The sequence below is a fragment of the Vespula vulgaris genome, chromosome 20, assembly GCF_905475345.1.
Source record: "Vespula vulgaris chromosome 20, iyVesVulg1.1, whole genome shotgun sequence".
Taxonomy (NCBI): Eukaryota; Metazoa; Arthropoda; class Insecta; order Hymenoptera; family Vespidae; genus Vespula; species Vespula vulgaris.
Window position 1 is genome coordinate 1006087 of NC_066605.1, and position 15547 is coordinate 1021633.

Below are 15547 nucleotides of genomic sequence, written 5' to 3' on the forward strand. Positions count from 1 at the left end.
GTATTATACCATATGCACAAGTATTTAACATACAGTAGAATTAATAGTGTTTGAAACTTGCATAGAAAAAAGAAAATTTAGTACAGTGGGTTACTTACAATGTAAGATAATTATATAAGTTTTGTGTAGGAAAAAAGAAAAGAATGGGTTCTTTCAGTATCACAACACTTTGAAATTAATTTTTTTAATAGAATTTATTAATCATAAATAAGACATCACGTTGTTAGGTATAACAATACGTAACATACAAAATTAAGTTTATTATATATATATATTTTTTTTTTTGCGATCGTAAAGAATTGAATGCCTTTCTCGTCATAAGAATTAGGAAACGTTCGTAAATTCTTTGCATAGTCAGACCGTTATTCGGTTAGTGTGCGTTAATTGTTATTCAGCACATTCAGTACATACGAAATGCATCGCATCGTGTCCATAAAAATGCAGCTACGTCATATAAGACGTTCGATACTTACTTGTACATATGTATATGTATATATATGTGTGTATACATATATATTCTATATAGTGGAAATGTATAAGTGAAGCCAAGATCGTTGTATATCACATCACGATCGTAAATATACATATACATGTACATATGTACGAAATAGTCACGTGCTACTCATCTCTAGAGAATATAGATCACATAGTACATACGTATATACAAACATTTAATGTGTCTGTGTGTGTGTATATATATATATATATATGCACACACATATACATACACTCATACATTTCGTTGTAAGATCGTAAATTCTCTTTTAATACTGCATTGCGTTTGTTTCTTTACTTATAGGAAGTTCTTTAAAGAGGAAATAGAAAATAAAGAAAGCTAAGTAAAATAAAAAAAATAAAGGGATAAAGAAAAATAGAATCGAAGCTAGCTCATTGAAGTTTATCGGTGCGGAACGTAATATATAATAGAACGGATGTCCGTCTTACGTGTATAAGGGAATCTTGAAAAAAAAAGGGAAAAGAAAAAGGTGATTCGATTCCTTTCGGAAAACTTCCTTTCGAGTTAAATTGAACTCGTAACGTGAGTCATGAAAGTGAAAGTCAAGGAACTTATGTCTTATGTACTTGTACGAATCGAAATCGAACGAGATATCGTCTTCTTATAATTCTTTTTATTTTATTTCATTTCATTTTATTTTTTTTTTTATTTTGGAAGAAGCTTAATCATTTCAATATTAGTCATTTTTAATGATTCATAATTTTTTGGAATATTATATATATATATATATATATATACATATATAAATTCAATAATATTTTTATACGAAATGATATATTTATCTAAATATTTTGATCGATCTCGTTCTAATCTGAAAAAAAAAAGAAAAGATGAGTCAGTCGCTTGCTAATGTTTACAGATTTGAAATTAATAGATATTGATAATATTTACATAGAGACACAAGAAAGTTGTATACAATTTTGTTTTCATGTTAGTTCTCTTAGTCTCAAAGAGGAGAAACTAAAATCGTAGGTTAATTAATGTCGAATATTATCGACATTGAAAGTCAAAATCATTTTCACTTCGTCGTACGATCTCGATGACATAATTTCTCGTACTTGAATACATAATATACATACTACATACACACACACACACTATATATATATATATACATATAGATGTATCAAAGTTGAACATATAAATGTCGATGTAACGTTGTAATTGATATCGTACAAAGTGTCGCGGTTAATAACCGGTAGAAACGTTTATATCATTGACTGACGACTGTCGGCATGTTTAAAATGACCGAATGAAGATTTTCATATTTCGAGTTGAAGTGAATGACTTCCGTTCACAATCTCGACCATTTACCTCAACGTTATACATATATATATATTCTCTCTTCACTCTATTACTTCTAATAACGAACAGAAAAGTTACGTATTTTTCTTTCTTTTTTCTTTTTTTATGATGTGAATCAGACGACTCCGAAAACACTGATTCAATTTTAACGAACGTGGGTAGAAAATAATTGTCGGTTCCTTTGTACAATTTTTATTATTTTGAAGACAATGAAATTTAAAGGATTGATCTTTTATAGATATTTTATTATATATATTATATATATATGTGTGTGTAATGTTGACAGAGATTTTTGTGATTTTACTATTTTTAATAGTATTTGTTATTACAGCGTTCGATTAAACGCAGAGAGATGAAATGCAGAGCTCGGTCAAATTTGTGCGTTGGCGTTTGTGCATCGTTGGCTTGTTTGGAAATTCAGTGGGAGGATAGATCATTTTGTTAACCTTTTTGTAATGCCACGTTACATTGAACTCACACAGTACGTTGTATTCTTATTTGCATATTTATGTTATAGAATTAATTTATAATTTATATTCGAAAAATTTATTTTTAGGAAAGTAAAAGTTTTACGTTGTATATTATAGTGTTTAATCTTAAAAAATAACGATAATTAATTTATAAAAGGTTAATGAAATTTTCTATTTTCTATTCGTGTTATGTAATAACTAAATTCTCGTAGGTTTATATATGCATATATATATATATATATAGATGAATAATAGGAATAGTACGATTAGTCAGTGGGAATGATTCAAACAGTTCCAATAGAAAATGTGTCATCTAAGTAAAAGTCTTAGAAATCGTCGATTTGTTATGTCACAAATGAATTAGAAAATAGATCATAGATTATATATAATAAAATAATTATAATGATGATCATAGTAATTGTGTGTTGATAAATCGGAATAGGTCATCGTGGTGCACTCGTGTAAACTTAAAAAAAAAATCTTTAATTAATTTCATTTAATTAGTATTAATTACTTTACTGCGAGAGAATCGATCGTTGAGAGAGATAGAGAGAAAGATAAAGTCGATCCTTTTCTATTTTTCCACTCGATAGATCCTTGTTATCGTTCTGAATACATAAAATACAAGAATCACGGATCTTAAGAATGTAATTCGAAACGAGCCTAATGCATCGAACGGATCTAGAGCGATGCAATGTGCGTGTATGTCGGTTATCGGGAATAGGCGAGAAAGTTGCAACCAAGCGGGCGTTGACGTATGTTAGGAAAGAAAATAACTAGATTTATCGTTCTTCTTTTTTATATAAAATCTTTCAAACTCAATTTTAAGATCATCTGTAAAAATCATATCGTTTAAATTCTCACTTTAAGTTCATAATCGATTTTCTGATAATAGTCAAACATGTAGATGAAATCACGGTTAAAATTCATCTTTAAATTTAATCTTTCTTAATACCTTGAAATGCATTCGATTCTTTACAACCAATTACGACGATAATAAAAATAATAAGAAAAATCAATAATTCGTTGAAAAAGTCCAACGTTAAACAACGAGCATATTCAATTAATTGACATAACAAAGAATATTCGCTATTGACATTGTATCTTTATAACGATAGGAAAAGCTAATAGAGAAGAAAAGTCGACGATGACGATGGCACTTTTAACAAGCTTTCAACTCTCAATAATACCGAAGAAACACAAAGTTAAGTAAATCGTAAATGGCGACAAATTCCAATTTCCTGTCTCGTCGCTTCGATTTTCTGTCATTGACAAACTTTCCCCACAAAGATTACGTTCTTTCAATCGTTTTCTCATACTTGTATCGTACGATATCAATTATTTCTATTTCTTCTTTTTTATATTATTCGTCGAGTAAAAAAAAAAAACAAATATTATAAGAACGAATTTTCTTTTTTTCTTTACAAAAAAAAAAAATACATCGAAACGAATAATTCTTAGACTAAATAAAAAAAAAAAAAAAAAAAAATTGAGAGAATTCGTGCATCGATCGTTGTATCGTGATCGTTTATTGCATTAGCACTTGTCACAAATTCTTGGTCGACAAAAATAAGAGAAAAGAAGAAAAGAAAAAATAATCTAAAAACTTAGACGGCTTCGCGCGTCGGTGAAACACCGGTGTAAAATATTTGAGCGAAGAATAGGCGAAGAAAAAGATCATAGTAAATAGAGGGGAAGAGTCAGGATGTCACGATCCCTCTCCCCTTTAGAGTAGCTAGCTAAGCTTGGCATCAAAGTTACCATAGCACCGCACTATACCGCACCGCACCATATCACGCCAGTGTTCGTGCGGCGTCTATGCGGCTCGCACAGCTGGCTTCGACCTAACCTAGCCTAACACTTTAGTATCGAAGGAAAGAAAATGGTGGAGGTGGTGGTGGAGGAGGTTCTCTAGCTTGGCATTGCCACTACTGCCGTCATTATCGTCCTGCTCCCTTCTCTCTATCATTCTATCTCTTTCTGGCTCTCTCTCTCTCTCTCTCTGTCTCTTTTTCTGTCTCTCCCCCTCTCTGTGTTGTACTCTCTTTCTCTCTTTTCCATCCTCCACCCTCTTCTTCCGAGCGTAGAACTCGTAGGAGGGGAGGAAGAGGAGGAGGAGGAGGAGGAGGAGGTAGATGTCGTGGCCGTGGCAGTGCACGTTTCCTCGCACGAAGAGACGCGCCGACGACATGGCATAGAGCTTATCGTTCGTATAACTTATAGAAATTATAGTAATTCGTTTTAATCAGTATGTTTCATTGATATCCATTTTTTATTCGTACGAATTCATTACAAAAGGGATTTCTTTTATTTTGTTTTCTTCGATTTTTTTTTTTAATAGTTTTTGTATCTCCTGATTGAAACTTTGAATATACACGTGACGAATCGTGCGATAGCTTATATATATATATATATATATATATATATATATATATATATATTCGTGTTTTCGTGTGCGTGCGTGCGTTCGTGTTTGTGCGTGAATTAGAATTATCGATTATTCGAATTCTATGTGTACTATGAGAATAAGCATATCTTTCACGAAGGAAGAATTATTGTATAGTGTATGTTATGTAAAAGATATTTTGTGTGACATATTTTAGAAAAATGGAGTTCGAGCTGGATGGCAGTTTGAAGGAATGGGCCAAGGATAAACCATTAAGCATCCTTCAACTGGATCCTGCTGATAGGGCTGTTTTGAGGATTGCCGGTGAGTTATATTATTTCATTCTCTTTCTTTCTCTTTTTTTTTTTTTTTTTAATTTCCTTTTTAATTTTTAATATCCAGCGAATATTTTCATCGTAATGTTATTAGAGAAAAGAAGGATAATATCTTTATACATGTTGTGTTTATATACCTGAACATGGTGAATGCGTTTCTATGTAATTGGAGTTATACTTAGAAATGTAATCAACTGACGAACTGGTTTGTGACATAATAATAGTGACTACCGGTTGACTTTCGATGTTTTAACTATTGCGTGCTTTTATGAAAGCGTGAGATATCATTCGAAGAGTGATTGGTGTTAGTTTTATTTCCATGAGTTTTTCTTTTTTTTTTAATTATATTAAAGAGAGTTTTTTGATCTTTAGAAATCGTCTTTGAACATATATATATATAATGTAGAAATTAATCGTTGGGTATAATAAAACGTAAACGTTTCAAAATGACGTCGTTTATCAAACTATACGTTCGCAGTGTCAAAAAAAAATATATATATATATAAATCTAATAATTCCAACGTTAACAGAGATCAAATTCTATCTATCAGATTTACTTTTCTCGATTGGAAATCATAGTTCGATCATTAGAATCATATCGATCTGTCAACTTGACAGACGCGATAAAAATAAGATGTTATTTTTAAACTTAACAGATGACGTTTATCGGATTATCCTTGTACATATGTATTACGAAATCGATTTATCTGTCATTTTGACAGATGTGATAAAAATAGTTCGGTAGTCGTAACGTTACGAAAACAAAAGAGACGACAAATTCAGATCGTAAACGATATCTGTAAAAAATAAGTAAATAAACAAACAAATAAAAAATACAAAAGTACAAAAAAATAAATAAATAAAAAAAAGAATCGATAGCTCGAGACATCTACTTTATTGGTACGTTATTTTGGAGCTTCTTCGAACTCGAAAATAACTCGATTCGTAGGAACCGGTTCGATTTCCTGTTCGCGTAGGGCGTCCGCGATCGTATTTCGTTATATGTTTTTCGTCTGCACGCGAATGACGTCACCTTGAAGGGAACCTTCACAGGACTTAACTGCGTCACAACGACTCGTTGGAATATAAATCATGTTGTATGGAAGTAAAAAGGGAGACAGAGACAGAGAAGTCCACTGGGACGAAGGGCGAGGAACTCTCGTTTAGTTGACTTCAAACCAGCTGACCATAAATTCGTTGCTGCGACTCTCTTCCTCAATTTTTCTTTTGTTTTATATATTTTTTTTTCTTTTTTCTTTTTTTTGTTCTTTATTCCCCTAATTTTTAATTTTATCTTTCTTCTTTCACTTGAGAAACGTTTCGATTTTCTTTTTATTTTTTTTCTTTTTTTTTTCCTTAAGAAGAGAATGTGATCGATAAAACGTAAGTACCTACACGGTACGGTACACGTTGACTGACTCAACAATGAGAAGAGACAACAAAGAATTTCTTTGGCAGATAAAGTAATATATCTACATTGAAAATATCACGAATCAGAGTTCAAAGCTTAGTATTACGTAGGCTACTTTAATTTTCTTGTAAGATTTAACGATTAGATCGAGAATTGGATTAAGCGATAATACCAAGACAATGATCCATCGTGATCGATAACGTTATATATCGATAGTATATAACATTTTAATGTACTTACTTGAAGAACGTAAGTTAGATTGTACGATTATACAAAAGTATATCTAGTTTTTAATAACATAGAAATTTTTATAGTACTTTTTCTTTTTTATTTTATTTTATTTTTAATTCAATGGATGATCGATAACATTTTTATGTTCACTTTAATATATTTACTCGAACTATTTTAGATCGAACGATTACACGAATGTATTTAATTTTTAATAACATAGAAAAACGATAAAAATTTCAGTTGCTGCAGATCTGTGATATTAATTCTAACACGTTGCATCCGATATCTGACTTAAGCATTCGTTGCTAATCTTTTTTGTGATGATGATCCACGTGCTTTTTGCTTTTGATTATGCTGATCTCATACCTTTTAGTTCTCGCGTATGTTACGCAAGCACAGATGATGCTGTCACTCGGTTCATTCAGTTATCGACCGTTGTCCTAGTCTCTTGATAATTCTTAATTGTACTCGTAACATTTTTCTTTTTTTTTTGTTTCATATTTTTTCTCTCTTTGTATTTTTCGTTCAGAAAAATCGATAACGAAAAATTGTTCAGAGAGTCATTATATAAAAAGTTTATATATATATATACGTATTTAACTACTCGAGAAATGGTACGAGATATAACTAATTAAACAAACATTAATTAATCATTTTAAACGTGTCAAAATATCGTCACTGTCGTTATTAATTTTAATATCATAATTCGATCTTTCACGATAATTAATCAAGAGCTTACAAATTTGTTCTAACTCTAATCGCGTAATTATTATAGTTCGTTTCGCTAATCCTAATAAAGTATTCTCGCGAATTAATTAACAATCGGGATAAGGGTCAACCTGAGAGCGTTCTCGGATATCGAGAAACGTTAGTTCGTGATGGAATCTTGTTCGTCCTTCGTTGGGGGTTGCTGAAGAAGAACGGAAACTGGAAACCAATGGTCGAATATCGAATTGCCGTTCTTGCAAGAGGATGTTTTCTTTTTATTACTTTTTTTTTTCCTTGTACAATTTTTCTTTTCTTTTATTTATTTATTTTTTTTTTATTTCATTTTTCTTTCATCTCTTTTTTTTTATTTCTTTTTTCTCGTCTTTTTCTTTTTTTTCTCTTTATTCTACAATGTGGTTTAAAGAAGCGATATTCGATTCGCACGTTATTCGGACCGACTCGTTGAACCTTGTCGTCGAAGAACAAGTAACACGATAGGAAATCGAAACACGGCAGTACTTTCAATGTATGCGTGTGTGTATATATATATATATTTCTCTTTCTCTTTCTCTTTATCTTTATCTCGAAGGAAACAAACGAATCGGAGAGTAGTCGGAGCAACGTGCGACATATAATTTATGCGAACGATTAGTGCCACGGTGAGATCAAACTAAGCGATAAGGTACCCAGAACTTCGAATGTATCCATGTATTTATATATATGCGCGCTCGTGTGTAGGTAGGTATTCGATTAAATAAGTCATAAATTTTCTTTCGAAAAAGACATGCCTGTTTGCCCTTCGAACGGTTTATTCTTTCGAGTTGACTAAACGATTCGATACATGGTCAATCGATTAATATAAATTGTATCGCGATATTGCACCACGACGTTGTTTACGTGCGATTAAGATTATATTAAACGTAAACGTGTTTTTTAATATTTAGATCGCACGGAGAATTGTTTATTGATGTAAAGATTGATAACGTTATTTTAATGAATGAAACGCGACGATTCGTGTATCGCAGGACGATATTATTCATTGATTTTTCCTTTTTTATTAGAGTTTTCCAAGCGCGTTCGTGCGTTCGTACGTTTCGTCCGTTCGTGTGTGTACATTTGTTATCATTTTTCGATGCATATGCCAGTTTTCCCTTTGCAGCTATTAATATTGCAGCAATAATAAATATATTGCGATCGATCTATCGATAGTCAGCCTACGCTTGCACTTGTCGGGACTTCACGCTCGATGACTTCGATAAATGGCGTCTATACAAAGCGAACCATCAAGCCGGCAAGCAGCAATGCTTCCGACGAAACAATGTTTTCCAAAGTGGAATTGGCTTTATCCTTTTGGACGTAATCTGATAACGAAGATCGTTGAAAGCTTCCATAAAGTTAATATTTATGTAATTGCTTGTTAATTCATTTATTAATTATCCAGACTCGACATTGCTTTGTTAGTCCGAGATAGAATATTTCTCATAGTATTATCCCTCGTCCGTCGGAAATAGACATCTATTAAAAGCCGATATTCGAACCTTCGTCAAAAATCCATTTATTACGAAAACTTTCGAAAGAAATGCGGAAACGATTAGCAAAGACAAACTGCTACGAACTTTCGAAACAAGTTAAGGCCCATTTTCGGCTATATAGATAATACTAATGGGTGGGATGGACATTTAAATTGAAAAATATTTAAATATATAAAAAACAAGATATCTATTATAATTATTATTAGATTATATTATTGAATTCATTCATAAATAAAACGTCATTTTATCGTGAATAAATCCGATATATAAAATTGTAATCGTTAGAATATTGTTAATATCTTTTGATAATTTTTTTTTCCATTTAACGAAATTCGGTTTCTATATTCATTTTAGAATAGTACTTCGAAATTTAACGATTCTCTCTCTCTCGCTCTCTCTTTTAATTAAGGAACAAACAATATTAAACTTTATTATGTAATACGTTTTACGATCTCGATACGATAGCAAGCATCGTCATGTTTTTATCATCATCATCATCATTATCATTATCATCATCATCATCATCATCATCATCATCATCATCATCATCATCATCATTGTCGTACTCGTATCGGTGTGGGTGCAGTGCAATCGCAGGTTAGGTCGGTCCACATTGAGTTACAACCGTGGAGGCGGCAACAGGTGCTGGGGTCATGGTTCGATGCCCGAGACTACACCTTCCTATTCATTCTTTTTTTCTTTTTTATCTCTCCAACCTTCCTCCTCTGTTTGATATCTCTTATGATTTTTTTTCTCTTTTACCTTCTTATCTTCACTTATTTTCCCACGCAAGAGTATCTGTTTCACACGATCGAATATAGGAATCCTTTGTAATTATTTTTTTCTTTTATTTCCTTTTTTTTCCCCTAAGATATGATATTGTTAACCAGTTTAATGCATATATTTTTTATTAATTAGGTATTAAAGTAAAAATTATTATCATAATTTTGATTATTAGTACATGTGTCATTATTGCGAGGCAAAGTACATCGAATATTGATAATTTTTCATATGCGTGCGTTTTAACGAAACATTCATTGATTAGACAATAAGATGTTTAAGAAAATAAAGCTATAGTGCTGTTCGCTATAAAATGGCCGTCGAAGAAGACATTTTCAGGCATAACACGAGTAATCGATTTTCTCATGTCCAGGTTTCATTGAACTCTTCATAGGTCGTGTTCGATGTTCTTAAGCTTCTCAGTGATAAACGAACGAGGTACTATCCGTACTTTACTCTTCTTGCAAGCCGTTCATAGTCGATCATGCGTGCAACGTTACTATGCAACGTCATTAGTCCGATGTTCGACGATGAATACACTTGCATTGGTGTATCCCTTTTAATGCGACGTTTAATCGTAGCAGGTGCGTTTTGCAATCGATGTTGTTTACGTAACCAGTTTTATTATTACCGATTTCGTCTACTAACAGACCGTGATCGTAATTATGTTACTTATTATGTCCTTTCCGATCTTATTACGTTTCTTCATTTTTATCATAGAAATTTTATAGAAATAAGATCTGGTTTTAATCTACGTGCAGTTCCATTATCGTTTAAGTTTATTTTTAATTATTTTTATTTTGGACATTGAAAAGGTGTTATCGATTGTATAGATCTTTGTATAGAAGAAACGTCGATGTTAGATCATTCGATATTAAAAACTTCTTTTTTCATATGAAACATTTGCTATGAAGAAACGTGTATATATCGATTACTGTTTGTATTCGTTTTTAATTATTTGTATTTTTGACTTTGAAAGTCTTTGAACCGAAGAACGATCTTATTGATTAGACGTTTGCTATAGAAACATAGGATATTAGGTTTGAAAATAGAATAGATATTGACAAGAACTTTGTCGGCTGTGGCAGTAGCGATCAGTTCGTCGACCGAGAGAGACCTCAGTCGTGTTAAACTCCTCTCTACATTGAATTTACTCTATCGACCGAGCTTTCTTACCAACCGAAACGAAACAGATTAAAACGGATTTTGTTATTAATTAATTAATTATATCAAAATTTTTATCGTATCTATTTTTATTTTTTTTTTTTATTTCTTTTTTACTTTTTTTATTTTGTATATCTCGAAACTTTGTCGATTCATACTTTTTTATATTAATTTGTATTTGTTAATAACATTGTTAACATTGTCAACGTATATAGTTGTTTTTTTCTCGTTTGAATTTTTTATAAAAAAAAATATAGTAGAAAAGTTTCATTGTATTTTATGGTAGGCGCGTAAATTTCCCGCTGAAAACGTTTTCATTGAACAGTGGTGCGCTCTGTCGGAGATGACCGGAACTTCCGTTACTACCTCGTTACTACTCCCTCGTATTCGTAAGGTAATGAATGAATGAAATTATTAATGTAGGTACATACTTTTTGAATGAATGAAATTAATTTTTTTACTCACCGTCTTCATCGCGATTATGGACTTCGCAAAAAGTAGCGATCAATCGATTATCATTCCTTTTATAATTATTGTCATGAACGTCACTTTTAATCAAAGTAAATCCAATATAAATTAAAAAACACGGTACAATACGATTTTTAATCATTTTCAAATTTTTCTTGTCCTTCTATTTTCTTTTTCTTTTCTCTTTTCTTTTTTTTTCTTTCTTTATTTTTTCCTCTTAATCTCGATCACTTATGATTTATTCATTTTTTTTCAATTTTATTTTATTATTTCTTTATCTACACATGTAAGACATGAAGAAGAAACGAAAGAATCGGCGCTCGTAACAAGACTGAAATTGCACTTCCCAATGCATTCTAATATATATTTCGATTACCGATCTTGTTCTCGATCTTTGTACAGTTAGGAATGTAAGAGGTCGTGGACAAGTTCAGCATTTAAAAAAGAGTTCTTTGATGTCAAGTAACCCCTTTACGATTTAAACGTTTCTGGAAATACATATGTACGATTCGCAAAGTAAAATAGATCTATGTGTGGACGAGTTTGGTATCTATCGGCAATCGAATGGCGATGTAACGGTAGATCTTCTTTTGGAAATAGCGTATTGTAAAAATAATATTTTTCTTCTTTGTTCTTGTAACGAGGAAGTTCAGTCTATATCAGGAAAAGAAAAAAAGGAAAAGAATGAAAAAATTTTATTTATAGAAATATTAAATACATTAGCGGATCATTATACTGGGATCGTTTTATAAAAAAAATTAGAAAAATCAATCGAACGATAATCAGAAGACATTTGAATGACCAAACTATTTTCTTTTTTGGTTTTTTCAAAAGTCAATGATTCTTATGCATTATCAGTCTCGATAATTTCGTCGAACGTGTTTCGTAATTCGCTTCGTTTATCGACTAGAACAACTAATTCTTCTACATTATCTAATTTTCTTAGTTCAGGATTGTATGATTAACGTCGGCAATCGTTCGTTCGCATTCGAATGGTACGAATTTTAATAATATGGTATTATTAACATGTAACGGTACTCATGGCTCGTTTTTACGACCTTCAGCAGTCGTCATTAATCCTTTCTAGTTAAAAATAACGAGTAGAGTAACTTAAAACGTTTCTCCATCCTTATAGAATATTCGTTTAGCATCAAAGAAAAAAAATGTATAACTTTTACAAAATTAATATTAAAATATATATATTTCCGAAGGTAAACGAGTTCATTAATCGGTCGTTTAAAAAGAATTCTCGCGTCGTATTCGTTGTTAGAAGAAAATATTAGGTTTTTCAAGTCGGAATGATTCCCGAACGCGTGTGTTTGTATATTATGAACTTTACGTCGTTTATCGTATCGAGATTTACGGATAAAATAGTATCTGTTTTTTTTTTCTTTTTTTTTTTTTAAGTAGCTTTCGAGTTATCTTTCATGAGATAAATTGTACGATTATATCGATAGCTATCACGTAAATCGATCGTCAGTGAAAGATAATACATATTTCTTCCTAAACTTAAGTATCTTAAATATTTTATTATATAAAAAAAGAATGTACCTTACGTATTAACAAAGAGGACAAGTATTTTCGTATGAAAGAAAAAGAAAAGAAGAGAAGAGAAAAAAAAAGAAAGAAATAAAAAGAATTTTGTAAATACATCGACGATATATATATATATATATTTTTTTTCGAACAGATGAAAAGATTAAATTTTGCAAATGTGAGTTGTTTTACGAGAAAAATTAATGGTTGCAATAGTGATTGGGGAAATACTCACAACTGTTCAATTTTAAAGGATTCTCATTGTAAATAGTAAAAAGGATAGAAACGAGGAGAGAGAACGAGAGATAGAGAGAAAGAGAGGGAGATAATAGTGGGGAAGAGGAAGGGATATTGGACTTAGAACGAGTGAGAGTGAGCGTGTTGAGGCAAAGAAGAGAGTGGGGAGAGAAGGGATTGGGTGGGCGGTTGTCGTTCATTCGAGTGCAGTCTACGACGAGACGACGTGGTTAGAACATTGGAGCGACACTTGACGCGTGTCCTCTATTCTTTCGGCTCTCTTTTCCTCTTTCTATATCTTTTCCTCACCTATCCCATTCAATTAATTATCGGTGAATCGTCTTTTATATATATTTATATATATATATGTGTGTGTGTGCGCGCGTGTATATATATGTATGTATATATGCATTTTATCTTCCCCCAGTTAGTGCCATAATCTAATTTCGTGCGCGAGGTTTTAACAAACGAGTGTTGTTTAACAGTGAACAATAATACAGAAGTGAAGGACGACTCAAAGTGATTTATCTTTTTTTTTTCTTTTTTTTTCTCCTTTAAAAAAGTAAGAGTGAGAATTTTATCTGATTTTATTATCGACGTCTTTCTTTCTCTTTCTCGAATTCGTCTCCGATCGTCTTATATTCGATTAAAAACTAGAGTGTTGGATGGACTGACAGACAAACGAACAGACAGACAGGCAGATAGACAGACAGACAGACAGAGAGAGAGAGAGAGAGAGAGAGAGAGAAATAGAAATAGTTATTGAGTGGATTTTAACAGCGACACGTGTAATCAAGAAATTGTTTTCTACGTCTTCTTGCCTGTGTCGCCAGAAGTGTTTATTTTTTGTTCTCTCTCTCTCTCTCTCTCTCTCTCTCTCTCTCTCTCTCTCTCTCTCTCTTTCTCTCTAACTCGACGACGCGTGAGTATAAAAAAACAGAGAGCGAGAGGGAGAGGGAGAGGGAGAGAGAAAGATGGTAAGAGAGGGGGATAAGTCGTTTGATTATAATACGAAGCACGAAACGTTAGTGAGTCACGTTTTGTACGACTTATACCTGCAATAAGGCATGTTTTTCTTATACGTATATACGTATGTATATGTATCTAATCTTTGTTTAACGTAGTTATATCGAATCGTTCGTTTCTCTCGTATTAATATAATATTAGATGGTCGAACGAGCGAGCCAGCTTGTTATATTCGGGTAAAATCTCTAACCAGTTGAAGCTACGACGACGTCGTCCAGGTATATACCTGCTCGAGGTCGTGGCTATATACCTCGAGGGAGAAGGGAACAACGAAAGGGAGAGAAGGGAACAACGTGGCAGTTGCGGCCGGCCGGTTTCTACCATTAGAAAGACAGAGATAGACGTAGAACGAGCACCTAGTATAGCACTAGTAGTATAATAACGAAACTTTCCTATACTTAACCTTTTATAGAAACTTTAATATTTTATTTTGATTCATTTAAAATTTACCTTTCGTTATAATACGCCATACCTGCGTACGCATTAAAACCTTCTTTCGTTATTCAAACGTCTTTTGGAATTGGAATCTCTTGAAAATTCTAAGTTTAATCATTTATTCTCTTGGTTGCATAGAGAGAAAGTAGACACTTTAGATTTCGTGGAGATTAATTATCGTTCATGTTCATTCGATATTATTTTATTGTTAGAATACTTTTCGTTTTGTTCGTCCTTCGATTTTGTTATTAATCGATTAATTTTCTATTTTGTTACACGCTTGTTATCGTGCATTTAAAGATATCGTGCAGTTCTTCGTTTTATTCGTATTCTTTGAATCTCCGTTGAATATAAAAATGTTTAGGACACGCACACGTTCAAATGGGAAACACGTGCGTAGGAACTTGTTTTTATCGCAAGGACGTCGACTCCGCGTAATCCCTACCATTACGAATATAAAATTTAAGAACGAAAAAGAGGTCGAAAGTTTCAAGGGAATTTATTTATCGGCATATACTATTTTATCTTTATGAGAGAATCTTTTCTATCTCTTCTTTCTTTTTTTTTCTTTACTTTTAAATATTCAACAAGGTGGAATCCGATTTTCCACACTTTCCAGTAGTTTCTCTTTGATTGAAATTAGATGGAAATTGACCTTATTTCCTTCGTAGCATTTTTCTCGTTCGATAATATTTCTTATACAACTCTTGGAAGATAGCCAAGGAAAAAAAAAAGAAAAAGGAAATAAAGAATTAGGGATATTGAGTGGGCCAAAAGCTTTTAGACCATCTTAGAAATCAATTAATCGTTTCTTTTTTCTCTTCCGAGAGAGAGATACCTTTCGGAAATGAATTTTCTTTGTTCGGATCGTGAAAAAGAAACCACGAGCATAGAAACTTATTTAGAATTGCTGTTTCAGTTCACAGTAAAAAACTTTTATCTCTGGCTACGTAAAAATCTCTAAATCCCAATACCGATTTGTCTTCGACGAAGTCTTATAAGATAT

General features: G+C 32.1%; 1 protein-coding gene across 16 annotated transcripts in view; it reads left to right on the forward strand.

Moving 5' to 3' along the window:
- Nucleotides 1-15547, forward strand: part of LOC127071017 (microtubule-actin cross-linking factor 1) — a 112025-nt gene that overhangs the window by 4466 nt on the left and 92012 nt on the right. For 12 of the 16 annotated variants that reach the window (XM_051009742.1, XM_051009746.1, XM_051009753.1 and 9 more), the window contains one exon: nucleotides 4896-5002. In XM_051009742.1, the coding sequence (XP_050865699.1) occupies nucleotides 4900-5002 (103 nt within the window). In that variant the 5' untranslated portion in view covers nucleotides 4896-4899. The other 4 variants (XM_051009743.1, XM_051009735.1, XM_051009733.1 and 1 more) reach the window with 4 other exon arrangements.